At 37.4% G+C, this 27,141-nt stretch overlaps 1 protein-coding gene across 3 annotated transcripts in view; it reads left to right on the top strand.

Moving 5' to 3' along the window:
* PRKD1 (protein kinase D1) overlaps positions 1–27,141 on the top strand; it is a 328,453-nt gene that overhangs the window by 166,390 nt on the left and 134,922 nt on the right. For all 3 annotated transcript variants that reach the window (XM_042942892.1, XM_042942891.1, XM_042942890.1), the window contains exon 2: positions 19,557–19,695. In XM_042942892.1, the coding sequence (XP_042798826.1) occupies positions 19,557–19,695 (139 nt within the window). The remainder of the gene's footprint in view (positions 1–19,556; positions 19,696–27,141) is intronic.

The raw sequence follows: 27,141 nt of genomic DNA, 5'->3' as shown, positions 1-27,141 counted from the left end.
TCAGCACAGGACTCGATCCCATGAACTGTGGCATCATGACCTGAGCCGAAACCAAGAGTCGGACACTTAACTGACTGAGCCACCCAGGTGCCCCCAGATAGTAATTTTTAAAAATGAAGATAGGGGCACCTGGGTGGCTCAGTAGGCTGAGCATCTGACTCTTGATTTCGGCTCAGGTCATGATCCCAGGGTCTCAGGATTCAGCCTCACATCAGGCTCCATCCTGAGGATGGAGGGAGCTTGAGATTCTTTCTCTTTCTCTCTCCCCTCTGTCCCCCTCCCCTGCATGTGCACGCTCTGTCTTAAAAAATAAAGAAAATAAGAATAAAAATGAAGATGGATCTGTAACTTTAGGTGGTGATGATTTCTCTGAAGTAAAAGGAAATGGGATAAAACAGCTTCAGTAAAGGAGCTGTATTTTATTAGGGTGGCCAGGGAAAGTCATGCTAAGGAGGTGCACTTGAGTAACAGGAAGGAGTTAGCCATGTGAAAGAATATTGAGAAAAAGGAGTATTTCACACAGGTACAGAAGAACAGGTGTCAAAGCCCTGAGGAAGAACTGTTTATGATTTATTTGAAAAATAGTAATGTGACCAGGGTGGAGGAAGTGTGGCAGAAGATGAGGGCAGAGATGCAATAGCAGAGTAAGATCATTGTGGGCTCAGCTTACGAATGAGAGATCATTCTTTAAGTGTGACGAGAAGCCATCGGAAGGCTCCGATCTGATACACCAGGGCAAGTCCAATTTCTATGGGTAGAATAGATTGTGCATCCAAGAGGAGAGCAGATGGCTCCGGCAGTTATTGTGGTCGGGGTGAGAGAGGGTGGCTTGGACTTGGGAGATAGCAGTGGAAATGGTGAAAAATTTTAGATTTGGGGTATAGCGTGCTTTACTGTAGAGCCAATAAGATTTGTCAGTGGGTTCCATGTGCAATTAGAGAGAAAGAAAAAATGTAAAGATGATTCCAAGCTTTCTGACCCAGACAACTGGATGTTGGTGCCATTTGTTGAAATGAGTAGCAGTGGAGGGGAAGAACCGGGGATGAGTAGTTGTGACTTCTGTTGTGGACATGGTAATGTGAATACTGCATAGACGTATCCACCCAGAGATGTTGAATGTTGTTAGATAGATGGGTCTGTGTTTTACAGGAACGCTCAATGCTAGAGATAGACATTTGTGTCATCTGAGTATATATGGTGTCTCAAGCCAGGAGACTGGATGAGATCCTCTAGAGTGATTATAAATAGAGAAAACAGACTTTCTGCAGAATGAGCCCTGAACACTCTAGCATTCATGTAATAGATTGGAAGGAAGAGAAAGATTGAGTGATAGTGACTGAAAAGTTAGAGCCCGCCAAGCAGAAAGAAAACCAAGAGGATGCACTATTCTGGAATCAAGAGAAGAAAGTGTTTTGTAGGAGGGGGGAGTGATCAACTGGGGCACATGTTGCTGACATATTGCCTAAGAGGGTTTCCCATGGAACCTGGCAATGTGGAGAGCCGCTCCCCTGGAGGCAGTTCAAGTGAGAGTGTCTGCACTGAGCCCTGAAACTTCTTGTGAGGGAAGTTTCTTTAAATGGGATGAGGGAATGGATGCCTGGGTGGTTCAGTCAATTAAGCGTCTGACTTGATTTCATCTCAGGTCATGATCTCATGGTTGTGACCTTGAGCCCTAGTGAGGCTCTTCTCTGACCTCTCCTCTGACCTAGCTGAGCCTGCTTGGGATTCTCTCTCTTCCAAGCTCTCTGCCCTTCCCCCGCTCATTTGCGTTCACAAGCTCTCTCTCTTTCTCTCTCTCTCTAAAGATAAATAAACATTTAAAAGAATAAATGGGGTGAGAGAAATGGGGTTCAGTTTGAAGTACAGTACATCTAGACTGTTTTGCTGGCAATGTGAATTCTAATTAATGTATTTGAAGTTTTGTGATGAACAGTGTTGTGATTCTTAACACATTTCAGTCTCAACTAATGAATTTTATTTTCTATGAATGTAGAGTGATATATAAAAATTTATATAAATATGTATATTTAGTGAACGTTAAAACATCATGTTCAGTTCAGGGGTGCCTGGAATATGAATTAGTGCAATGACTGGGTCCAGATGAAAGGACATATCACAGACCACCCTCTTATAAACTCTCAGTTCCTTCAAGAATACAATAGGGATTGCCATGCTATTCAGACGGCCCAGATTTCTCAAATGTCACAGTGTAAACCAGGTTCCTCTGAAGAGGGTTTTGTACTGCCCTACTTTAAAGTCAAATAGAAACTTGTCTCCCACTGTCTCACTTAACACATTTCCTACACTGGCTTCTTCCATCTTGACTGTCTTGTGATTATAAGCAAATTGGATCATAGAAATACAGAGGTAACAGGATGAAAAATGACAAGAAGTTAACTTTTGGGGGATTGCCTCTGGCAACTCTAGGAAATTCATGAATTTTCGGCTGAGAAAACAGAGAAGGGTATCTTAGATCTTAATGAAGCTGGGGGATATTTGTCTATATTGTTTACCACTGTTCTCCAAGCACCCCAAAAAATAAAAATATAAACTTGTACTGGAATAATTTATGTCACAAGGTATTAGTATAGTTATTGGCAGGTCCTTCTTCTTAAAAATTTCAATTTATTGGGGCACCTGGGTGGTCCAGTCTGTTGAGTGTCCGGCTTTGGTTCAGGTCGTGATCTCATGGTTCGTGAGTTCAAGCCCCATGTCAGGCTCTGCACTGACAGCTCAGAGCCTGGAACCTACTTTGGTTTCTGTGTTTCCCTCTCTCTCTGCCCCTCCCCTGCTCTCTCTCTCTCTCTCTCAAAAGTAAATATTAATTTTTTTTAAAAAACAACTTATTTTATATTAGCATATATATTTATAGATGACCTTATATAAGTTTGAAAAATGAAAGAAATTAACGTACTTAATGCTAAGTCATAGAATGAGAATTCACCTATATATAGATATCCCCCCACTTTTCAAAAGGTTTGTTGAGCCACTTTGCTTTTATGAAAGACCTCCATTAGTACTGGTTTTAGCTAACTGAAAGGAATTTGAAGAGGATTCCTGCTTTTACAAAAGAAAGGGTGAAAAGTAAAAATAGTGTTGAGCATTTGTTTTGCAGTGAGCAGTTATCAAGGCAGCACGCACCCCCGGCAGTAAGAGTGGCCCCACAAAGACCCTTTCCCAGGACGACACTTCAGTGTGTCAGCATCCAGTCTCCACAGCTTTGAACTGTATCCGTGAGCATCTGTGCTTTACCTCCATTTATTTTGTGTATCCCTTAGCAAGATGTGTCCTAAGTCATTAGAAAAGCTTAAGAAAATTTGTTTTTTTGTTTCTGAGAATGCTCAAAAATTTTCCCATGTGAAGAGATGGTAATTACCTCTTTGCTTTATACCATTTTGGTTTATGAAACGTTTTCTAGGAATGCTTTACTTTTGGATAGTGGGGGAAACCTATATTCATTTTTGCCATACACAAACGTCTGTAGATTTTTTTTCCCCAAGGTCTCATTCTTTAATTATTTCCCTCAGGTGAACCTGTTATGAGAGAGAGCAACAGACCATTAGTAAGTTTTGCTGGAAATATAATACATTTCTCCATGACCCAGTAACCTGAATCAAGGTCCTAAGTCATCACAGATATTCATAAGTGTTTTTGCAGATATCTTAGAGAGAGAGAGAGAGAGAGAGAATCCCAAGCAGCCTCTGCACTGTCAGCACAGAGCCTGATGCAAGCTCAGACTTACAAACCATATCATGACCTGAGCTGAAGTTGGGCACTTAACCAACTGAGTCACCCAGGCACCTTGCAGATATCTTTTTACTACAAGCTTCAAGAAGTCTATGTAGGTGGGTCCAAGGCTGCTCTTGCCTGAGAGCTCAGCTGAGGACATCTGGCCCCTTGAGACTAAACTGAAAGGCCAATTTATTGAATGTTACTTTGGGTGGGGTGGCAGGTGGTTTTAATATCTTTGGCCATTACTAACTCTTCTGCATGCTACAGCATTCTTTCCAGAAGCTGTATAGCATTTTACAGGGGGTGAAGAAATTCTTTCCTATCTTGGGGAACATCTAAGTAATTGAGAGAAATTGTTTTCATTTTGATCCTTTAAATCAGATGCACTGCCTGCTTATCAGTACAAAGAAGAAAAAAAAAAGTGGCTCCTTGGGGATTTGGTTTTCAGGAAATGAGATTTTTATCCATGGAACCAAAGGATCATTAGCAGCACAGTCAGAACAATGGAATTCCACAGTATCAATGCCAACATCCAAATCCATGGCCCTTGCTTTTTTCTAGTACAGCACATGAAATTAACACCAAAATGTTATAATATGAATAAATATAAGGAAGGGAGTTGTTTAAAAATTAGTTAATTAAATTATTTTCATCAAATATAGGTTAGTTTTGAGTAAAAATAAGGTACCTTAGGTATAATGAACATTTGTATCAGAAAATTCACAAAACTGGAACTGAAGAAAGCCTTAGTGTACGTAGCTTTTTATAGTTTCAGGATCTTGCTCAAGCCAATTAGAAAGCATGTGAACTATGCTGAAGCTATAGGAATGAAGCAGAAATGTCAGGACACTAAAGCATGCCTGATGTGTGCATTTAAGTGATCCCCCCATCTGGAATTTTTAGAGTGACCAAGAAATCTTGGTTTTCTTGTAACTAACTACTTATATAACTAATAACAAAAACAAACACCTATCATTTTCTGTGAGTCTATTATAAATACTGTGCATATGTTAGTTTATTTAACATAACCTCTACAGTGGTTCTGGGAAGCAACCAATCAGTAACCCATCAGTAAACAACCAATCATAATACATATGATATGTCACATATATACATGTATATGTGTCAAATATAGAAATGTGCTGAGAGACAGGTTTCTTAATAAACATTAATTATGATAAAGTGCATGGCAAATTTTCGAGAAGGGTATAGTGTATGCCACATTTTCCAAACTTAATTTCAAACCTTATTGTCACAGAGTTTCTCATGGAGTAAGTACATAGGCTTTGAGAAATGTTAATTTTATCATTGAATTCAGATCTAGGTCTAAGTCCAGGGGATTCTTTTTTTTTTTAATGTTTCATTTGTTTTTGAGAGAACGAGCACAGGTAGGAGTGGGGGAGGGACAGAAAGAGAGGGGGACAGAAGATCTGAAGTGGACTCCGTGCTGACAGCAGCACACTTGATGTGGGGCTCGAACTCATGAACTGCCAGATCATGACCTGAGTTGGAAGTTGGACGCTCAACTGACTGAGTCACCCAGGTGCCCCTAAGTCCAGGGGGTTCTTAGTGGATAAGCAGTTTGTGGGGTCTCATGTGGTATCAGGGCTATAAAGTAGATCCTGACCCAGGCATTAGTCCCAATGTGGCTTACCGTGAGATATGAAGGGGTAATGGTATAGGAACCAGGAATACTTTTTTCTGCCTTTCTTCATTAATCGAAGGAGACTTATCACTGTTACTGTTAAAGTTAAAGAACATGTAAGATTTTTGCACAGGTGCTTGCTCTGCCAGCAGCTCTCACCTCCAGCCAGTCTCCTTCCTAAGTGACTCTTTTTGAACATTGGATCTGAGCTGAAATGCCATTTCTTTAGGGAAGCTTTTCCGAATTCCCTGTCTAGTCCTTTGTTATATTCCTTTGTTGTAGGCCTTCTTAGAATAGTGCTCTATTTCTTCATTATACTTACCTCACTGTGCTGTTACACCCTCATTTGTGGGATTACCTGTCTAATGTCTATCTCCCCTACTTGGACAATCTCCCCTTCCTTATCTTGTGAGAAGAAGGGACCATATCTGGCTTCATTTATCATTATATATCTAGCTAGGGGCATAGTACCTAAATGTTTTCTCAGTATTTACTCAGTGAATGAAGGACTGTGAGCACTTGTGGTGTGCCGTGATATGTCTGCATCTCTCTTGAGATGGTTAGATTTGTGACATCAGCTTTTGAACTTTGTTTGGAAGGCCAGTGTCCCATACCCATTTCCTGTTCCTTTATGCATATTGTTCAGATACCTTTGGTATCTGGTTTAGTCAAAATCAAACATTTTATAACATAAGAGTAAATAGTTAAAAAGGAGATGGTTTATTCATTTAGTTATTTTACTAAAGGTTGATTTTTTTAACTGACTTGCATAAGTGAGCAAGGTATTTATACAGTCCCAAACAATTTGAGAGTTAGTGCCATCATTAAAGATTACATAAATACTTTGTTGTAAATGTGTAATAGTAAATTAGCATTTTCTGGTCAGTGGTCTGTGTGTGTTCAAGTTTACAATTTAATTTTAATTTAATGAAAAATTATACTTCATGCGTCTGAAATACACACACAGGTGTACTACACTAATATAATTATCCCTCATTTATTATCATCAATGAAGATGATAGATACATTTTGCAAATAAGAATACATTTTATTTTCCAATTTTATTTTAGATAATTTAATGGAAACCTTGTCAAATGTATTACTCAGTACTATGTGTTTATTTTTATCTAAAGAACCAATAATTCTTTAAATATCAATTATAGTTCTCTTACAATAAAACTCTCCTTTGAAGGTAGGATGTGTAAGACTGCCCCCCTTCTCTTAATGACCCCAACCAGTTTTCTTCTGCTATAAAAGCTGTCCATTCTGCTGTCACCCAGCATTCAATGGCCTTCCTCACTGCCACGACCCTTTTAATGACTTGTCTATCCAGTAAGAACTGAAGATTGGCAGAGAATAGCTGTTTTAAAGTTCATTAAGTCATTTACCTTAGTTTTGTTCAAAATCCAAAATCTATAAACCCAGGTCCAGCACTTTCTGGCAAAGAAAAGTGCTCAGGATTTTCAGTTCTGAATCACTGTTGGCTGTACATTTGACCAATCTTCCTGTATTTCCTTTCTAGGAGAAGTAGAACTGTGAGGAAAGATCAAACAATATGATTTAGGAAATTAGGCTTCTCACCCTTATTCTGGCTTTACCTAGCACTGTGTCCTTGGATAGATTCCTTAGTTAATTTTGGGCACCAATCTACTTCTCTAAATGAGAAGATAAAATAAATTAACTCTGGAAAATTTTCTTCTCCAAAGTTAATGATTCTTAATTTTTGGTAAAACCTTTTTAGTTGCTGTCATATTCTTCATTTTATCCAGCACATGCATCCATCATCATTAATTCATTAAAATAATGAACAACCATGTAGCCTTGTTAATAAACATAAAAAATATATAGTATTCTATAATGACAGTTGAATTCAGTGAGACAGAGTGAAGTACATTTTTTTCCCCATTTCCAAGCTGCACATCTACACACCTAATTACTGTTGTGCGAATAATTTCAGAGTGCCTACTAAGATTTCTAATAGCTATCACTGACTAGTAATCTGTCAAGGTATAATGCAGGATAATATGTTTTTACACAACACTGGTGAGGTTCTCATTAATTATTACCACCTATAATTGCTTGATATGAGCATTTATTTTAAACCTTAAAAATGATGTACAACAAAATAATGATTTCAAGTACCTCCAGGAAGTCTCTACCCAGAAGTTGCTGCATTAGAGTTAATGATGTATTAAGTCATTCCTTACTGCCTTTTTAATAGATGACATACTATTCAAATTAAAGTAGAAGTTTCTGCTAATAATTGGGCATCAACTGAGTCACATCTCCTGCCTTAAAGATAAGCATGTGATTTATTAAACAGACTTCTTTAGCAATATCTGGTATATAACATCAATATATTTATATGCCCTAGGAAGAAGAATTTATAGTCTAGCATTATTCCCCAAAGGTGTTGCAAGTTCAGTCTACATGCATGTTTCTGTGTCTTATAGTACAATCAACTTTTAAGTCTCATAGTCAAAATCTGCCATTTCACATTTAATCTAAAGATTCCAAGCAGACCTCTCTTTGATGAAATATATTCCTTCTTTTTTCAAGTATCTTTTTCTGTTTACTTTTCTTTTCTGTAATGCAAACAGAGGGTCCAAATGTAAAATTATGAATGAAAATGATTGCTTCAACAATGGGATTTTGAACTTGATGGAAAGGAGAGTGGCTGAAAAAAGGAAATCTAAGCAGAAACAAGTGCATGGATCAGATTCTAGATCTTCCTTTAGGAAAGTAAGAGTGGAATAAATTGAAGTTCTGTCTTGAATGAGAAGAGGAAGTGTTTTGGCATGTGAGTGGAGAGAGGACTAATCAGAGTGACTTCTGTGTTTGTAAATTTGGTCCTTGAAGATTTTTGAAGTTGATAGACCCTTGGTGTTAGGCATCCCTTTTCAAAGGAAGCATTGGGGTTAGTGGAGCAGAGAGTCATGTGACTGCCGGTGTGGGCAAGAGACAGAACTGCAGAGGGAGGAAGGCAAGAGCCGGGATTGTTTGCCAGAGTTATCTGCATTTGGACAGCATGCCCGTGGCCCAGAAAATAGCAAGGTAAAATGGAGAATGCATGTGCTCCTGGCTCTGCAGTGGACAGTTGTGTCGTTTTTCATGGCTTGGGCAGTGTATGATACATCATCTTATTTCACCACTGGAACTATCATTTAGCCATCATCATTCCAGAAATTGGAATTATGCAAAGGCTTTTAAAAACATTTCGTGAAAATAGGTATTGCATATTTGTTTTCATGAATCACATCTTTTGGACTGAGAGATAAATGATTCGACCAAGAATCTATAACAACAGCTGCCACCCAGGAGGGAGAGCAAAGCACTACCTTTGACAGTGGTTCTTAGTTATTGTGGTGGAATACTGTTCCGTTTCTGCCTGGCTTGGCAGGAGGGCTTGAGCAGAGGAGTTAGGGCAGGAGGAAAAAAGAAAGAGTAAAATGTGTTTGTTTGTTTGTTTGTTTGTTTGTTTGTTTTTCTGGTTTCTGTGTCCTAAGATTACATTCAGAAATTAGTCACATAGCTGTGTGGTCCTAGGATGGAATTCTTTTCATGTGCGTCTTTTTGAGGTTGTGAAATCACCAAATCAAAGAGCTTGTGCCCAAATTTGAATACAATTCAGGAATATGCCTTCAGATAGTATGAATTATTCACTTTTTCTTTTCCCCTTTCATTTTCACTTTATAACTTCTGTTTCTAAATGAAAATTTAGTGTTCATGCTTTTGATGGGCTTAAACCAGCTCATAATTTTGTTTGTTGATACAGCTGTAATGCTGTGTACATGATAATCATGTTATTCACTAAGAATTTGTTTTTTCATATACTTATCTTTTATATACAGTACTTAAATTTTTGGTCTGTTATCAGACTTTTTTTTTTTTAATTGTGAGGTCATTAAAAAGGGGATAGGTTAGTTTCCTAGGCAGAGTTAATGATCCAAGTTTATGACTATTACCTTAGTGCTGGCTCACAACATCCCTCGGCAGGATCCAATTGACTTAAGGATCCACTGCTTTCAGAATCATCATCAACTGCCTAACTTTTCCTGCTTTTACAGCTCAATGCAGACATCATTCAGGTGCAACTCCGACAAGGGAATCAAGAGAGAGTTTCACCCAGCTGTTTAGGCATTCTTGTTAAAATAGTTGCTCATAATGTATCCTTGTTGTCTCAGTACTCCAGGAACAATACTGAGGGAGTATTCTGGCCAAACTAGCAAGTGGTGGCACCTTTCTAGTTTCTTTGTTCATTAAGGGTGGCCAGTCATGACACCACTTGTCACGAACAGGAGAGGTCTTTGAAAATAACTTGGAAAGCCTCTTTGATGAGAAGAGTACAATATTCAGGTGCCTGATGTGTCTTGTTATTGAGCAGAATAATTTAATTCGAGGATTTTCGTCACCTTCAGCAAAAGTAAACTGGCAGTGTATTTTCATTTCCTAATTAGGCCATCTCTCTCTTTCTCTCTTTTTTTTCTACTTGACTGAATCATAGATTAATTTGTTTCTGGTATGGCTTGTTTCTTGCCCTTTGTGATTGGCCTCAACTGTGGAAAAGCACCCTTTGTTCCTTAGAGTTCCTGTTGGCCAGGTCGCATTTCAGCAACTCATTAAAACATGTATTTATTCTACTCTGGAGCACATTGTCTGGCCAGCCATGAATTTATACTGAAATGTAACAGTAAATTGTGCTCTGTGGTCAAAAATGCCAAATGATACACACAGCAGCACAGAGGTTTCCAGCATAGGGTAGAATTAAAGAGCTTAGGACCAGTGCCGTGATTGTTGGCCGTATTTTCACAGTGGCCAGTTTTGTTACAGTGAAACTTGGAGTGAGCTTGAAATCACTTATCTCAGATGTTTGCGCTCACGACCACAAAGCCTCTGTGAAACACAGAACTGATCTTGTAATAAGCTCCAGCTGAGTTTACAAGCCTCTGAGCCTTTTTGAAAGCCTGTTTAGTTTAATGAGGGTTTTCAGATTTCAAAGCTCACACACCTTCACATAAAAACAGATGATTATGACCAAATTAGGGAATGTTGTTCCATGAGTGTTTTCCCCCAATATGTTCTCTTCTCAGTTGTCAGGCATTGTTTTGTTATACTTTTCACCTTCCAGGCATCATTTTTAAATATAATTTTTGGAAGTCTTATTGTATATTTTCTATTTAAGCAGAATGTTATGTTACATCAAAGAAAAGATGTTTTGTTTTGGTTTTTTTTTCTCTTACACAGTAAAAGGCAAATGTGCATATATTTTTTTCTGGCCAATAGGAAAAGGTATAATCTGAAAAAAAATCGAACCCTCACTTTCTGCTGCCATGACAACTGTCCCATGAGGCTAGGCCTTCATGTTCACCCCTGTGCCCTTCTTCACAAGGCTCTACAACCTGATTCTGAATGGCTTGTTAATGAAGAGAGAACAGCCATGTCTATGACCTAGTAAGAGGGAATGTGGGAGAGAGGATATCCACGCCCTTCATGAATATTTATAATGTGGTCTTTTTTTTTTATTTAGTCTTTTTAAATAATAGCTTTGATATGTGTTGTATATATTGGCATTATGCTATCTATTCTTATTTTTAAAAGTGTTTTGTGAGTCAGAAAGAAATATAATAATTAGCATGTGAGGCACTCAAGCCTTACTTGAATACAAAATCATCCATTCCATATACCCACAGTTTTACAGAGGCCTCTCTGTAAACAGAATGTGATGGTCAAACGTTAGCAATATAGGACCATAAAGAAACAGAATATAGTGATGCTCTTGAAGAAAGCAAGAGGCGTATGGACATGTTGACAGAAATTATGATGAGGCGACAGGATCCTTGTCTCCCAAGCCCCCACTTCAGTATTGCCACCTGGTCCCTCCCCCACACAGCACGCCCACAAGACATTAGTTAGAAGACACTGTAAAGTTTGGCTCTTCTTTGGGGAAACACTTGCTGTTTTCTCTCTCTTCCTCCCCAGCTACAATTGTCTACTCACCCCAACTCAAACACTGTATCCCTTCAATTTTCTCTTTCCTATCGTGAATCAGAATCAGCTATTCATGGTTTTGGAAAGGATATGGTAAGAGCATCCATGCATTAGTTAATGTAGTTATTTTGAAGAACACTTGTGTTCAATCAGGGAAAACTCTTTCAGTAAAAGTTTAGTCCAAACTCTCAAAGTGAGGTTTAAGAGTTGTAATTTTTAATTTTGTAATTTTATTAAATGCATTTTGTATCTTTATTTCAATGTAATCTTAGAATATACTCTTATCAATTGAAGACATTTTTTTTTCTTTAACTGGCTTTTCTTGCAAATGCTGTTTACATAGAATTAGGTAGTCAAAAGGTTGGGTGGAAAAGATGAGCATTCTATATTTAAAAGGCACATGAGACTTTGAGTTCTACTCACAAGGAGTGTCTGGTATGGGATAGGCTCATCTGTTCCAAACAAATAGAAAACCATGAAAAATATGTAGAATGCCTGTTTTAGACACTGTCCAATGGGAATGCAGGACTGTGATCCCTGAGAGAAGAGAAACAAACATGGTAAGTACTATAGCTGTCTGAACTTTCTGCCTGGATGGAGGATCCAGAGTGTAGTGTAGGGAGAGAGAACCTAAGAAGAGCCTCCTTGTCTGGCTGCACAGAAGAGACACAGAATAGAGCTCAAGGTGACCATGTCAAAGGATTTTTAGGGGAGAAATACTAGAAAGGTAGGACATATACAGAGAAAGAGCTTCAGAAATCTGCTTAAAAGTCTGCTTGAGTATTAGACTGACTACAAATCTGTGTGTGTGTGTGGGGTGAAAATCTGTAAGTCAGAGGAAAGAGCAGCTGCTGGGAAGCTGTGAAATGAACACTTTCCAGAGCCCACACAGGGCTGGGAGACTGTTGAATTTCTATCAGGCAAATGGGAGAAATTTCACTGAACACTTCAAGTATTCCATAGAGATGTTCAAAGAATTATATATTAATAGTAGGGTTAAACTATCCCTAGAGGAAATACTACTCTAGAGCTGCCTTAACAATGCTTAAAAATAAGCCTTGAAAAGATAAAACTGATCTGTAATTATCTTAATATTTTTCTAAGACAAATATCAATGTTGTCTTCAAAGGAAGACAACAAAGTCCAGCTGCTCACATTAATTCATAAAATCTGGCATCTAATTTAAAAAGTACACCTAGGTTCTACAGATAAATGAAATCATATATGGTATCTTCATTTCTCTGACTTATTTCTGGCAGCATTATACCCACTAGGTCCATTCATGTTGTTGCAAATGGCAAGATCTCATTTTTTTATATGACTAAGTAACATTCCATCATACACACACACACACACACACACACACACACACACACCCTATATTTTATTTATCCATTTATTTATCAGTGGACACTTGGTTGCTTCTGTATCTTTGCTGTTGTAAATAATACTGCCATAAATAGAGGGTTGAATATATCTTTTTGAACTGGTGTTTTTATTTTCTTTGGGTAAATACTCAGTAGCAGAGTTACTGGATCATATAGCATTTCTATTTTTACACAAAATGAAATAAGTCAGGCAGAGAAAGACAAATACCATATGATTTCACTTATATATGGAATCTAAAAAACAAATGAACAAACAAGAAAAAGTAGATATAGACCTATAAGTGTAGAGAACAAACTGGTGGTTGCTGGAGGGGAGGAGGTAGGGGATTGGAAAAAATGGGTGAAGGGGAGTGGGAGGTACAGGTTCCCAGTTATGGAATGAATAAATCATAAGGATGAAAGGTACAGCATAGCAAACATAGCCAATCAAGGCATTATAATAGCATTCCATGGTAAGAGATGGTAGCTACACTTGTGATTAGCTTAGCATAACATATAGAATTATTGAACCACTGTGTTGTACATCTGAAACTAACGTAACATTGTATGTTAACTGTACTTCAATTTTTTTTTAATTTTTTTTTAACGTTTATTTATTTTTGAGACAGAGAGAGACAGAGCATGAATGGGGGAGGGTCAGAGAGAGAGGGAGACACAGAATCGGAAGCAGGCTCCAGGCTCTGAGCTGTCAGCACAGAGCCCGACGCGGGGCTCGAACTCACGGACCGTGAGATCATGACCTGAGCCGAAGTCGGACGCCCAACTGACCAAGCCACCCAGGCGCCCCACAATTTTTTTTTTAAGTATACCTATGAAAAAGCAGGAAATGTAGGAGGAAATGTTACATACAACCAGGATCAAAAGAGTTAATGGAAGTAGACCAGAAATGGTGGAAGTGATAGACTTAGTAGAAAAGAATTTTCAAGGATTTATGTGAAAATATGAGGTGAAAGACTTGTACAATGAAAACTATAAAACATTGCTCAAAGAAGGGAAAAAAACACAAACAGACATTCTACGTTCTTGTATTAGAAGAATTAATATTGTTAAAATGTCCATACTACCCAAAGCAATCTACAGATTTAATGCAATCTTTATCAAAATACCAACAGCATTTTTCAGAAGTAGAAGAAACAATTCTGAAATCTATATGGAACTACAAAAAACTCCAAATATCCCAAGCAATTTTAGCAAGAAGGAGAACACTGGAGGCATATTTTCTGATTTCAAGATATGTTATAGTAATCAAAACAGTATGGAACTGGCTTGAAAATAGATCTATAGACCAACAGTATGGAACTGACCAATGGTCAGAGACTGATCTAGCAAAAATGGAGAAAAGACACAAATTATGAGAAAGTATTAAGAGACATCACTATAGACACTACAGACGTTAAAAAAGTGATAAAGGAATAATATTTTTAAAAAGTCTTTTTGCCTAGATAATCAGCAATTTGGATAAAATGAGTAGGTTCCTTGAAAGAAAACTGCCAAAGCTCACTTAAGAGGAAATTGAAATCTAAGTAGTGCTATCTAAGAGCTAAATCTTAGTAGAAAAATTCAGGCTTATATGCCTTTGCTGGAGAATTCTACCAGACAGTAAGGAAGAATTTACACCAACTCTATTCAAATCTTTAAGCATATGAAAAAAAAAAAAAAAAAAGAGCCTTGATCTGTTTTTTACTTCATTCAGAAATCATCCCAAAGTGTATCAGATCCAAATATGAAACCCCCAACCATAAAATGTAGAATAAAACATAGGAGAATATCTGTGTTATTTTCAGTTATACAAAGATTTATTAGGTCTTGAACCAAAAGCATGATCCATAAGGAAATATTTGAAATAAGTTGGGCTTCATATAAATTAAGAACTTTAGAAAACAATGGGTAGAGAATGAAAAGACAAGCCACAAACTGGAAGAAAAATCTGTAAAACACATATCTGATAAAAAGCTTTTATCTAGAATATATATATATAGAGAACTATTGCAGCTCAATAATAAGACAATTCAATTTAAAAAAATGGGCAGAGGCACAAATTTAAAAAAAGGCACAATTTAAAAAAATGGGCACAAATTGATCAGTTGTGTGCATGACGGGGCATATAAGCACAGGGAAGGATGCTCAGCCTCATTAGTCATTAGGGAAATGCAAATTAAAACTGTGAGATACTATTATACCTGTTAGAATGTCTAAAATAAAAACAACCAACATTACCAAGTGCTGTCAAAGATGCAGAGCAACTGGAACTCTCATACACTGCTTGTAGGAATGTCAAATGGTATAGGCATTTTGGCAATTTTGTATAAAGTTATCCAGATACTTCCATCCACCCCACAGAAATAAAAACTTGTGTTCACACAAAAACCTCTAAGTGAACATTTATAGCAACTTTATTTGTAATAGTCAAAAATTGGAACTAAAATGCCCCTCAACTGGGGAATGGGTACATACACTTTGGTATATCCATGCAATACAATGGAGCACTCCTCAGCAATAAAACGGAATACATTAATGATACATACAACAGAATGGACAATTTCAGATTTATTACACTAAGTGTGAAAAAAGTCAGATTCAAAATTAGGTACAATAGAAATGGGATAATATCATTTATATGACATTCTAGAAAAGACCAAATTATAGAGACAGAAAGCTGATCAGTATTTTCTAGGGGTTAAGGGTCAGGGGAGAAGTTGATAATAAATGGGCATGGAGAAATTTTAGGGGGTGATGGGAACTGTTCTATATCTTGGCTGTTTTGTGTATAGCACATATATGGTATGTAGTTATTATATACATTTGTAAAAACTTTCAGGACTACACACTAAAAAGGGTGAATTTTATTGTATGTCAATTATACCTTAATGAACTATTTAAAATAGCATAAAGGGGCATCTGAGTGTCAATTCTTGATTTCTTCTCAGGTCATGATCTCATGGTTTGTGAATTTGAGCCCCACATTGGGTTCTGAGCTGACAGCGTGGAGTCTGCTTGGGATTCTCCGTCTCTCCCTCTCTCTCTGCCCCTCTCCTGTGTGCTCTCTCAAAAATAAATAAATTTTAAAAATAGCACAAAAATACCAAATACTTAAAGGCAAATTTAGCAAATATATCTAAGACATGTACAATGAAAACTACAAAACATTTTTGAGAGAAATTTAAGAGACTAATAAATAGGGCAATATATCTTGTTCATAATAAAGTACAAGTCTCTGCATTGTTAAAATACAGTCCTACCCAACTGATCTATGTTTGTTTCAATGTAATATCATTGAAAGTCATTGCAGATTTTTTTGTAGAAATTACAAAGTGATTCTAAAATGTGTATGGAAATTCAGAAGACCTATAATGTCCAAAGCAATTTTGAAAAGAAAAAAAAGACCCTACCTGACTTTATGGCTTAGTATAAAGCACCAATAACAAGTATAATGTGTTAATATATAGTCAAACATACAATTATATGACCCAGAAATTCTGTTCCTCGCTATTTACTCATAAAAATTGAGAAACACCCACTAAAATACTTGCACATAAATGTTCATAGCATTATTATTTGTGATAGCCACAAATTGGAAAAAAAATACAAATGTCCATCTGAGGGTAAATAATTATCCTAGGCCCATGTAATGAAATACTAGTAACTGATAAATAGAGAGGATTCCCAAAGGCAGTATGTATAAATGAGTCTCAAAAATATAGTGAGCAAAAGAAGTTAGCCAGAAAAGAGTATATAGTATATACTGTATGATTTCATTTGTATGAAACTCTGTAGCAGGTGAACTATGGTGACAAAAAGCAAATCTGTGCATAGGGTCAACATTGTAAATAGCATCAACTGCAAGAGGGTATAATAAAATTTGGGGGAGGTTGATGTAAATGTTTCATGGCCTGGGGTGCATGGATGGTTCAGTCGATCTAGCATCCGACTTTTGATTTCTCACTGTTCCTGGGATCGAGCCAAGAGTTGGGCTCTGAACATGGAGTCTGCTCGGGATTCTCTCTCTCTCTGCCCCTCCCCTACTCACATGCACACACTTTCTCTCTCTCTCAAAATAAATAAACATTTAAAAGAAACGTTTTCTGGCCTGATTGTGACTTTGGTTGCATGAGTGTTGATGATTGTCGAAATACAGACTTCTGTCCATTTTATTTGTTAATTATATCTCAGTGAAGTTGATTTTTAAAATAGTATATGAACTATTCATTGCTTTTAAGTTAGGGAAAATGGTATTGTACTTTTCCCTATAAAACAGTACTCTTTCCTCCTTGTACTCTAAAAATATTGTTGGCATGCCTGGGTGACTCAGTCGGTTGGTTAAGCAGCCAACTTCAGCTCAGGTCATGATCTCATGGTTCATGAGTTTGAGCTCCATGTCAGGCTCTGTGCTGACAGCTCAGAGCCTGGAGCCTGCTTCAGATTCTGTGCCTTCCGCTGTCTCTCTGCGCCCCCCCCCCCCCCCCCCCCGCCGGTCATGCTCTGTCTCTCTCAAATAAAATAAATAAGTATTAAGAAAGTAATAATAATAAAATATTTTTATTACCAAAAAAGAACTTATTTTTCTTTTAATTAGCACAACGAAAGCAGTAACATCATTTCAGCTCTTGTGTTTGCTTTAAGGAAGCCAACTTTTTTTTTTTTTTAATTTTTAACTCTTATTTATTTTTGAGAGAGAGACACACAAAGAGTGCGAGTGAGGGAGGGGCAGACATAGAATCTGAAGCAGGCTCCAGGCTCTGAGCTGTCAGCACAGAGTCCACGTGGGGCTCAAACCTAGGAACGTGAGATCATGACCTGAGCTGAAGATGGACACTTCACTGACTGAGTGAGCCACCCGGGTGCTCTGGAAGCCAGCTTTTCTAAGTGATAAGTAGTAGCAGTTTTGTTTTGTTTTTTAATCTTTACTTCTTTTTGAGATAGAGAGACAGAGTGCAAGCGGGGGAGGAATAGAGAGAGGGAGACACAGAATCCAAAGTAGGCTCCAGGCTTCGAGCTGTCAGCACAGAGCCCAATGCGGGGCTCAAACCCACGAACCATGAGATCATGACCTGAGCTGACGTCGACGTTTAACCGACTGAGCCACCCAGGCGCCCCAAAGTAGTTTTAAGCTTGGTCACCAACAGACTCTTAAGCAAGAGGATGATCTGAATATACTTAATTTTAATTTATACAAAATGCGTCATTTGAATGTAGCCCCTAAATTTATTAATAAGAAAAAATAAAGAGGAATTCACAATACAATGTGTTTATCTGCAGAAGATAACCACATTCTGGACATTTTTCCATGACAGTAGCCCCTTAAAATACACTTTTATTGACTTTAGTGTCAGACCCATCCTGTTACATGAACAAAAAAGACAGTATTCTCTCCTTGACTATGACCTTTCCCACTACATTACAAATATCAACATATAAAAGAAATCATAATTCTTAATAATTATGTGAAAAAGTTGTATGTGAGAAAAGAGTCCTTTACACATAAAAATTAACTTAGGTTGTTTGATTGTTTTAACAGAAATATCCAATGCCACTGCAGATGGACCTACTCTTAACACCGCCCATGAGATTGTGGATTGGTAGTTTTATTAATGGTTTGAAGTTCGCTTTAAGATCCTTAAGGATGTTTCTACCCTTTGATCAAATAATTCTACTCTTAAAATGGAATTATACATTAGGACTGTGGTCTGAATTTAGAACCTTTTCTTGCTTTAGGAGGGAGATGGGAAATACAGGGAATAATATTAATTGTTAATATTATAATAGTAATTGTTACCGTTAAAATTTTTTAGATTTTTCTCCTATAAAATATCACTCATTATATGCCTGCTATTGGGAGATAATCCTTGAGTAATAAACTCTTGGATTTATCCCTGTGGAGGGAATTTAAGCCTGATGTATTTAAAACAAATTGACTTTTGGATCCTGAGAAACGTAACAGAAACCCATGGGGGAGGGGAAGGAAAAAAAAAAAAAAAGAGGTTAGGGTGGGAGAGAGCCAAAGCATAAGAGACTGTTAAAAACTGAGAACAAACTGAGGGTTGATGGGGGGTGGGAGGGAGGGTAGGGTGGGTGATGGGTATTGAGGAGGGCACCTTTTGGGATGAGCACTGGGTGTTGTATGGAAACCAATTTGACAGTAAATTTCATATATTAAAAAATAAATTAAAAAAAATAAAACAAATTGACTTTTAACTATTGTTCATAATCTATTTAACTTAGATTGCATGAAAATTAAATGCAATGTATGGGCAATAACAAAAAGGAGAGTTGGTTTGTCTCCTCTGGTGCTTTCCTGAGTCAAAGAATCTAGATAATACTTCAGCCCGCACAGAACATGATCAGTTTTATTGAGTCGTCTCATATTTTTGAATATGCCAAAATGGACACACCTTTTTTTTTTTTGCAAGCAGATTGCAACAATATGTGTAATGGAATTGTATAAACTGATTCCCATTTTTATGCTACTGGATTGCTATAGATCTTGTGAGAATGCACAGTTCTTCCCACCTATTATATTTCTTAGCCACCTCACTGCCAGGAGTCTCTCTGATTTTTATCTCATATTCTTCCATTTCCTTGCCCTCTAATTAGAAGATCGTTTGGTCCTTATTGCCCTTATCACATGTGATTTCTTTCCTCCTGACTTGGAGGTATGTCAGTATCAACTTTGCTATCCACTTTCAGTGTTCTGGATACTTTGAACTTTTATAATTAGCTGTGTTTTTACCCTGACATTTATTTGGTTTCTATTTTAAATTGAGAAGGTTTTGACATCTAACCTATTGTGGTATCTGTATTTACAGTTCCCCGAATGTGGTTTCTATGGAATGTATGATAAGATCCTGCTTTTTCGCCACGACCCTACCTCCGAAAACATCCTTCAGCTGGTGAAAACGGCTAGCGATATCCAGGAAGGCGATCTTATTGAAGTTGTCTTGTCAGGTAGTACTTTTATTTCTCTATCCATAGATTAATAATTTCTATTTGAAGAAATCTTGGGCATAAGTTTTTAAGGGTAACAGAAAACATACATCAAAATTGGGCCCAAAAGGAAATTTTGGGCTTCTGTCTACAGGAACTTTCAAAATTTTTTCAGGAAAAGCAAACAGTTTGCCTTGAATTGGCTGTTTCTGCATCCAGTATTGTCCCATTTTTCCCAAATTTACAGTCTCCCCAGCCTCCCAGCAACACACAGGCGTACTTTCATTTATCACCTTGAATCATTTGGACAGCGGCAAAAGCAAACAAAAAAACTCACCAGAGGTGAAAGACAGGTGTTAGGGCCCCACATGTATGGAGGGTATGGAAGCCAAGAAATGACAACAGGGCTAGGTAGGAATCCATTGCTTTCATTAAGTCAGAAGCCTGCTTACTATAAGCCAAGGCCAAGTTGGAAACCAGAGTTCAGGAGTTACAGCAGATGAGGCCATGCCATCTCGAGGAGCAGCTGCTCTCAGATAGAAATCTGCCCAGATTTATATTTCTTGTTTAGGATTTACAAGTTACTAATGGGACTGTGTGTATCAATACAGAAAAACAAAAAACCAAAACAAAACAAAACAAAAACAGTGTATTTCACTTAAAAAAAAAAAGTGCCAAGGAACAGCTGTACAGGGATCCTCACAAAAATGATCAGTGCAGCAATGTGAAGAGACCCAGATTTTTAATGTTTATTTTTGTTAAAATTGAGGAATTATTGAGAAACTCAGATTGTATTGCTCCTTTGTTTGTTATTTCTTTGACTAAAGGAAACCCATTGGCTTTAATGATTCTAGATTTTACTTCTTTAAGTTCCTCAACTTGTTCAGCGCCCAGGCCTCGGTTGCACTGATTAGAATTCAGCTGGACTTTGCCTGGATGCAGTCCAATTCACTAGGTCTTTGCTGATCACCTGTCATTGTGTGATGTCCTGGGATCACCACATTTTCATTGTGTAGATAGATCCTATGAAACAACTTGCTTTGCAGAAAAAAGTAATAATTTTCTTGTTTATAGGTTTGCCACTTGCTAAAGAAACCAAAAAAGAAAAGGCTTACATGTGTTTTTTTGTAGATAATGCCAACCACTTTTATGTTCTATGATTTTTTCATATATATATTTTATTCAAGTATGATTAATGTCTAGTGTTACATTAGTTTCAGGTGTACAATATAGTGACTCAGCAATTCTGTACATTACTCAGTGCTCATGAGCACTCCCCACCTCCCCTCCCTGTGGCAGCCATCAGTTTGTTCTCTATAGTTAAGAGTCATCTTTTGTTTGTCTCTTTTTTCCTTTGTTCATTTGTTTCTTAAATTCTACCTTGAGTGAAATCACATGGTATTTGTCTCTCTCTGACTTATTTCACTTATTGTTATACCCTCTAGATCTATCCATGTTGTTGCAAAGAGCAGGATTTCATTCTTTTTTATGGCTGAGTAATATTCCATCGTGTGTGTGTGTGTGTGCGCGCGCACGTGTGCGCGTGCGCGCATGTATTGACTCTTCTTTATTCATTCTTAATGGATGGACATGTGGGTTGCTTCCATATCTTGGCCCTTATAAATAATGCTGCAATAAACACTAAGGGTGCATCTATCATTTTGATTTACTAGTGGAATCTAACTGGATTATATGGTAGTTCTATTTTTAATTCTTTGAGAAACTGCCATGCTATTACCTTTCTTGGACTCTTTCAGAAACCAGTGCACCTGGCCTCAAAAAACTAGTGCTTAGACATGTCGTTTTTTTCAGTTTCCTATTTCTCAGCAGTAGGGGCTGCCTGAAATAAATTATTCAGGGAAATCATGCCCTGGATCCATCCTCTCTATAATTCATATCAAACTCACAGTCAGACTGCTTCACAAATAATGTAATGTGTTTTATGAATCTTTTTTGCCTGTGGCAATGTCCAGAAATATATGAGAATTTTTAAAATTGCATTTCAAAATTTAATTTATTTTCCTTTCCATTTTACTTTTGTTGTCAAGTGTTTTATAGCAGTTCCAGGCAGATTGAATGCAAGCTGTGTGTGGGTGTGCTTGCGCTGTTGAAAGGGGCTGCCTCTGTGCATGTGATCTCTGTGTCATAGAGCAGGACCTGCTCTTGGGCACAGTGACCCGATGTGGCCCTCTGCATTGCTTCATAGCACCGAGAACTGCATTGCGCTTCTCCTCGCTGTCTTTGCGAACCAAAATCCTCATTGTGTTTACGTTCCGCTTCTTTTGTCATCCACCCTTTCCATTCCATGTTCTCTTCTCCATCTCCCTGGCCTTGATTGCTCAGAGGGCATTTAAGGGCAACCTTTTTTTTACCTGCTGCCCCAGCACCAGGCTCGGGAAGGCCTCTCCTGCTCTTATCAGCTATCTTGTTGGTATTTAAAAGGAGCTGTTCTATAACAGCCTAGCTGCAGATTTGAACCTGGAGCCTTTCAACTTTTTTGCTCCACATAGTCTCACTTCCCCAGTGTCATTTAACCCTTAAATATACAATTATATATATTTAATTAAACATATATAATTACATATAATATATGTAATATACGTATTTATATGTACACACATTCATTATGTTTAATTGATGATCTCCAACGTTTCCCCGTTAGCTTCTTTGGCAACTATATTCTCCTCCCTCCTCTCCTACTCTAATGCTGAGCCTTGTGATTTTCTCGATAAATGTTAAAAATGATTTTTCTTTAAAACCTCCCCTACCCGCGTTACAGTCCTGGCTTTTCCCAGGCCTCTTTCCTTCCTGTTTGTTGTCAGTCACCTGCAGCACAGTCCCACACCTGAGCTCACCAATAAGACTTGGTCCAACTCTGAGGTCTTCACACCGGCACACCCCCTTCATCTTGCCTGTTGCTACCAAATCCACATCCTAGGTGCTGCCATTTGACTGTAGTTTTCAGTCACTAACTCCCTACCATTTTAGGACCATTTTTCTTTCTTCTTCTCTCCCCACAGCACACAGGCCACCACCTGCATGTCATACATCACTTTGATGCAGTCTCTAGTATCTCATGTTTTCCTATACCCTAGTTGGGCCTGTTATATGTGTCTATAATCTGATTTACATTACCATCCATTTTTGCCATTCCTGTTCCTGAGCCACACATGTCCCCTGAGAGTCCCCTGCCCCTGTGTCTCAGTTTATACTCGTCTTTACCAACCTTACAACTGTTTGACATTTTCTTCCTCCCCCAACCCCCACATCCTTTTGTTACCATAGACCTAAGGTTCTCAATAAATTTGTATGAGTTGATTGATTGACTAGTGACTTTCACATTAGAAGTTATCACATTTCCAAAATTTATAAAAATATTGATTTGTTGTAAAAATATTGTTTCTCGGTATATCCACAATAGTCAACTAAAGTTCAAGTCTCCTTGCTGTGCACTGACTTAGCCCTTACCAGAAATTAGTGCCTGTGATATGGGTACTAATAAAATATCATATCATATCATATCATATCATATCATATAATGCATTGCATTATAATTGGATACCAGGGAGCTCATATCAATAGCTCATTCCTGACCCAGTCCCTGAAGAATATGGAGCGCTGTAATTGGCCAGAGAAATATGCCATTTCCTGAAGGTGTGGTGAAGGATCGACTTCATTCAAAATGCAATGGGTAAAGGAAGTAAGAGAACAAAACACTGGACATCCCCTCTGCTGCCTTTAGACCAGTTTCAGAACATAAACAATGCTGGAAAATTTCCTCTTAAAGACTATAATTTTATTGTTAAAATTCATTTATCTAAATTTTCTGTTTTTCCCCATGAAAAATTAAATTTTACTCTGTAGTTCAACATAAATGTAATCTGGTTCTTTTCCACCAACAGGAACATGTTCTGACATAGGAGTAGAGTAAAATGTGAGAAAATATCGAAAGATTAATTTTGAAGAAGGTTATATACTCTTGTCTCTTCAGACAACATCAAGAATTTTCTATTGTTTAAGTCATTTTCTGCCAAGGTCTTTCATCATCTGTTAGTACTAACCAGGCTGCTTTTGGCTAATTTGCTAGTTTTCTCTCTCCTTTTCTTTTTGAAAAACAGGGCTTGTATGATCTAGTGTATTTAGACCCAGTAAGCCAGGAAAACATTGCTCATCGGTGGATGGGTTGGGTTCTGGAGGAAAAAAAAAAGAAATAATTCCATGGAAGTTCCCCACCATGCACACTCCCACCACTGGCAAATTTTCTTTGTCTGCTAAGCAAAGGATTAGGATTGCTACCATTGTTATGGAGTAAGTAGGAAAGCACTACAGATGAAAGTTTTTCCTACTAACACCAAAGTCAGGTTCAAGTGTATAGTACTGAACTATAAAACAAAGTTCATGGAATTTATCTGAAGCCTTTCTCGTGATGAATCTCTATCAAAGTCTGATAATTCAGCTGTAGCAATGCAAATTAGTAATAGCACTGCATTCACGTGACTCAACTCTTTCTTTTTTGTTTTATGGAGGCTTGACCTCCAATAAATGTGTGTGTGTGTTTCTGTGTGTGTGTGTGTGTGTGTGTGTTTATAGGTGGTTAAATGGAAAATAGATGAGGACTATAAGAATTTCTCAAGATTACAATTTTAAAGTCTTAGAACTAAATGTTGAAACTTTCCTTCTTTAATTAATGGTAAAACTCCATTTTTTTCAGATATTTTTCACTAGTTTTTACAATAGATTATGCAGTATTATTTGTAACTTTTGCAAAGCACTGTTTCCACATGTGGCTGGTTATTAGTTCCACACCATCTAGAGATGGGAGCCTCAGAAAGCTAGTGCCATAGCCCAAGCAGAAGGGTTGTGGGTCTATTTTCAGGCAGTGATTGAAGAGCTGAAAATGAAGTAGAGGGAATAAGAAATATTTTAGAGTTAAAATTGAAGAGATCTATAACCACTTGGATATAGTTGATGTAGGAAAATGAGAAAATGAAGAGGACTCTAATGAGAGCTCCAGCTACCTAAGAGTGATCACATGCTCTTTCCCTCACATCAAGTCTTGTTCTCAAGTGTTGTTCAGTGTGTTTGGCTCCTGTCCCAAGATGCTGGAAAACTAATTTCTCGGGCATATAGTACCATTAATTTCCTTTGTGATTTTGTACAAGTTGCATAATCTCTAGGATTGAGTGTTATTTTCTTTGTTTTTTAATAAAAAAAGAAAATTATACAGGGTGAAAGTATCATACAAGGCTAATAGTACACGGATTCCATATTTTCTTTAGTCTGCTGGTAAAGTGGTATTCATAAATATTGAGTACAGTTCCCAGGGCCAGATCATCTGACTTCATATCCTTTCTCTATTCTGTACTATTTACATCTTTGTGAAGACATTTACGCATTCTGTGCCCCAGTTTCCTCATCTGTAAAATGGAGACAACACTAGCACCTACATTGTAAGGTTACTGCAAACATTAAAAATCAGTTAACTTGGGGCACCTGGGTAGCCCAGTTGGTTAAGCATCCAACTTTGACTTAGGTCAAGATCTCATGGTTCATGGGTTTGAGCCCCACGTTGGGCTCTGTGCTGACAGCTCAGAGGCTAGAGCCTGCTTCAGATTCTGTGTCTCCCTCTCTCTCTGCCCCTCTTCCACTCCACTTGTTCTCTCTCACTCTCTCTCTCTCAAAAGTAAATAAACATGAAAAATGTTTTTTAAATAAAAATTAAAATAAGCTAACACATGTGAAGCACTTCAGAGAGTTTCTACACATAGCAACTGCACAATAAATGTTAGCTCTTCTGGTTGCTTCTACTCTTCACACTCTAAGCAGCCTTTCCTCACAATGTTCATTGTTGTTAAACATACCACAAAAGGGAATCCTGGTCTGATAACTTTGAAAGCTGTTGTGTCAAACAATGTTAAAAGAATTATTTATTGCAGGACTCTTCAGAACTTTGGTGCCTGCTAATATGAAGCATAACTCTTGAAAATCTCTTCCCAAATTCACTGTAACACAAATACTTTTTTTTCTTCTAAGTATATGGTCTTTGGCTAGCAGTCCACAGTGGGGATACTCCTCTGGGACAAACCCATGGACCAAATGGTCTGAGAAGGTATATCCATTCTGTCTACACGTAGACCACTTCTCTCTCACAGAGAGTAATATTTGACTCATGGAGATATGGGAGTTAGGTAGAAAGAAATTTTTGTTTACATAATAGCAGCAAGCTTTTGAATCAGTTTACATAAGTAATGTTTCTTTCACAATTACTCTGGGAAGTAGTGAAATCAGAGATCTTAAAAGGTACAAAATACGCATTTTAACTTGCTCACATCCTACAGTGAGTAGTAGAGGGAATACCAGAATTTGAATCTAAGTGCTTAGTCACTATTAACATTACCTCAACTTCAGTTTAACCCTTTGATCTTGGACCAGTAAACAGGATTTATTGAGGTTCTGTTCAGAGAATTCCTACCATGGTAAGTTTATATTTCAGGAAAATATTGATGGTATTTGTAACAACAAAACCAGTAATGAGCTACAAATTCCATTGACATGATTTTTATCACAGAACCCTTATCCCTCTCTTCCTCATAAAAAAATAACTGTTTAATACAATATATAAACTGTGATCAGGTTAAGAAAACCTGAAGTCTCTTCTTCATAGAGTTACAGTACAAAAATATGAAGTAATAAAGTAACCAAGCCCCTTCTTAAATAAGATCCCATGATACAATTTCACAACTCTGATCAACATTGAAATTGTGTCTGAGCATCACTATATTTAAGGAATCCTTATGACCATGTTTTTATATTACTAGGATTCAGTGCATAAACCATAAGCCAGAAAAAATATATGGTAACAAAATTCTGGCAAGGTCCTTCTATCTTTTATAGGAAGTGTAAATTATTGATTTATATGGCACCATGCCGGTTATATCCATTTCTCACACATGTAAGATACTGCTTAGCAATGTTTTATACTCCTGTGAAATATGAGTGGAAGAGGAAAACCATGAGAGGAATACACTAGGTCACTGCATTATTATGTCCCCAAGAATACATTATGTAGATATAGTTTTGTTTCTCTCCTTTTAGGAAGAGAGCATTAATCATGGGAAGCACCTCCCCAGTGTTAATACTGCTTGAGTAATTAAGGTTGTAAAAGACCTGGCCTTTCAGTACCCATTTTATATTTCTTTGTAGTTGGTTTGGACATCTAAGTTTTCCAGGCTTAGTGGTGCCAATTCCTGTCCAACTCTGTGCTGGTGGTTTTGTAATAATGGAAAAGTTAAATGTAAGATTACATGTCATTACTCTTTTCTTCAAAGTATGGTTTCTGTTAAGTGTGTCTTCAGTATTTCCTTATTATTATTATTAATATTAATTCTCTTTCCTTCTTTATGTTGCAAGTAAAGTTCATTTTAGTTTCTTTGTACTACGTTAAATCATTTTTGTAGAAAAGTGAAT

The sequence above is a fragment of the Panthera leo genome, chromosome B3 (genome assembly GCF_018350215.1).
Source record: "Panthera leo isolate Ple1 chromosome B3, P.leo_Ple1_pat1.1, whole genome shotgun sequence".
Classification (NCBI taxonomy): Eukaryota; Metazoa; Chordata; class Mammalia; order Carnivora; family Felidae; genus Panthera; species Panthera leo.
Note: the sequence above shows the minus strand (reverse complement) of the source record. Positions and strands in the feature narration are given on the sequence as shown.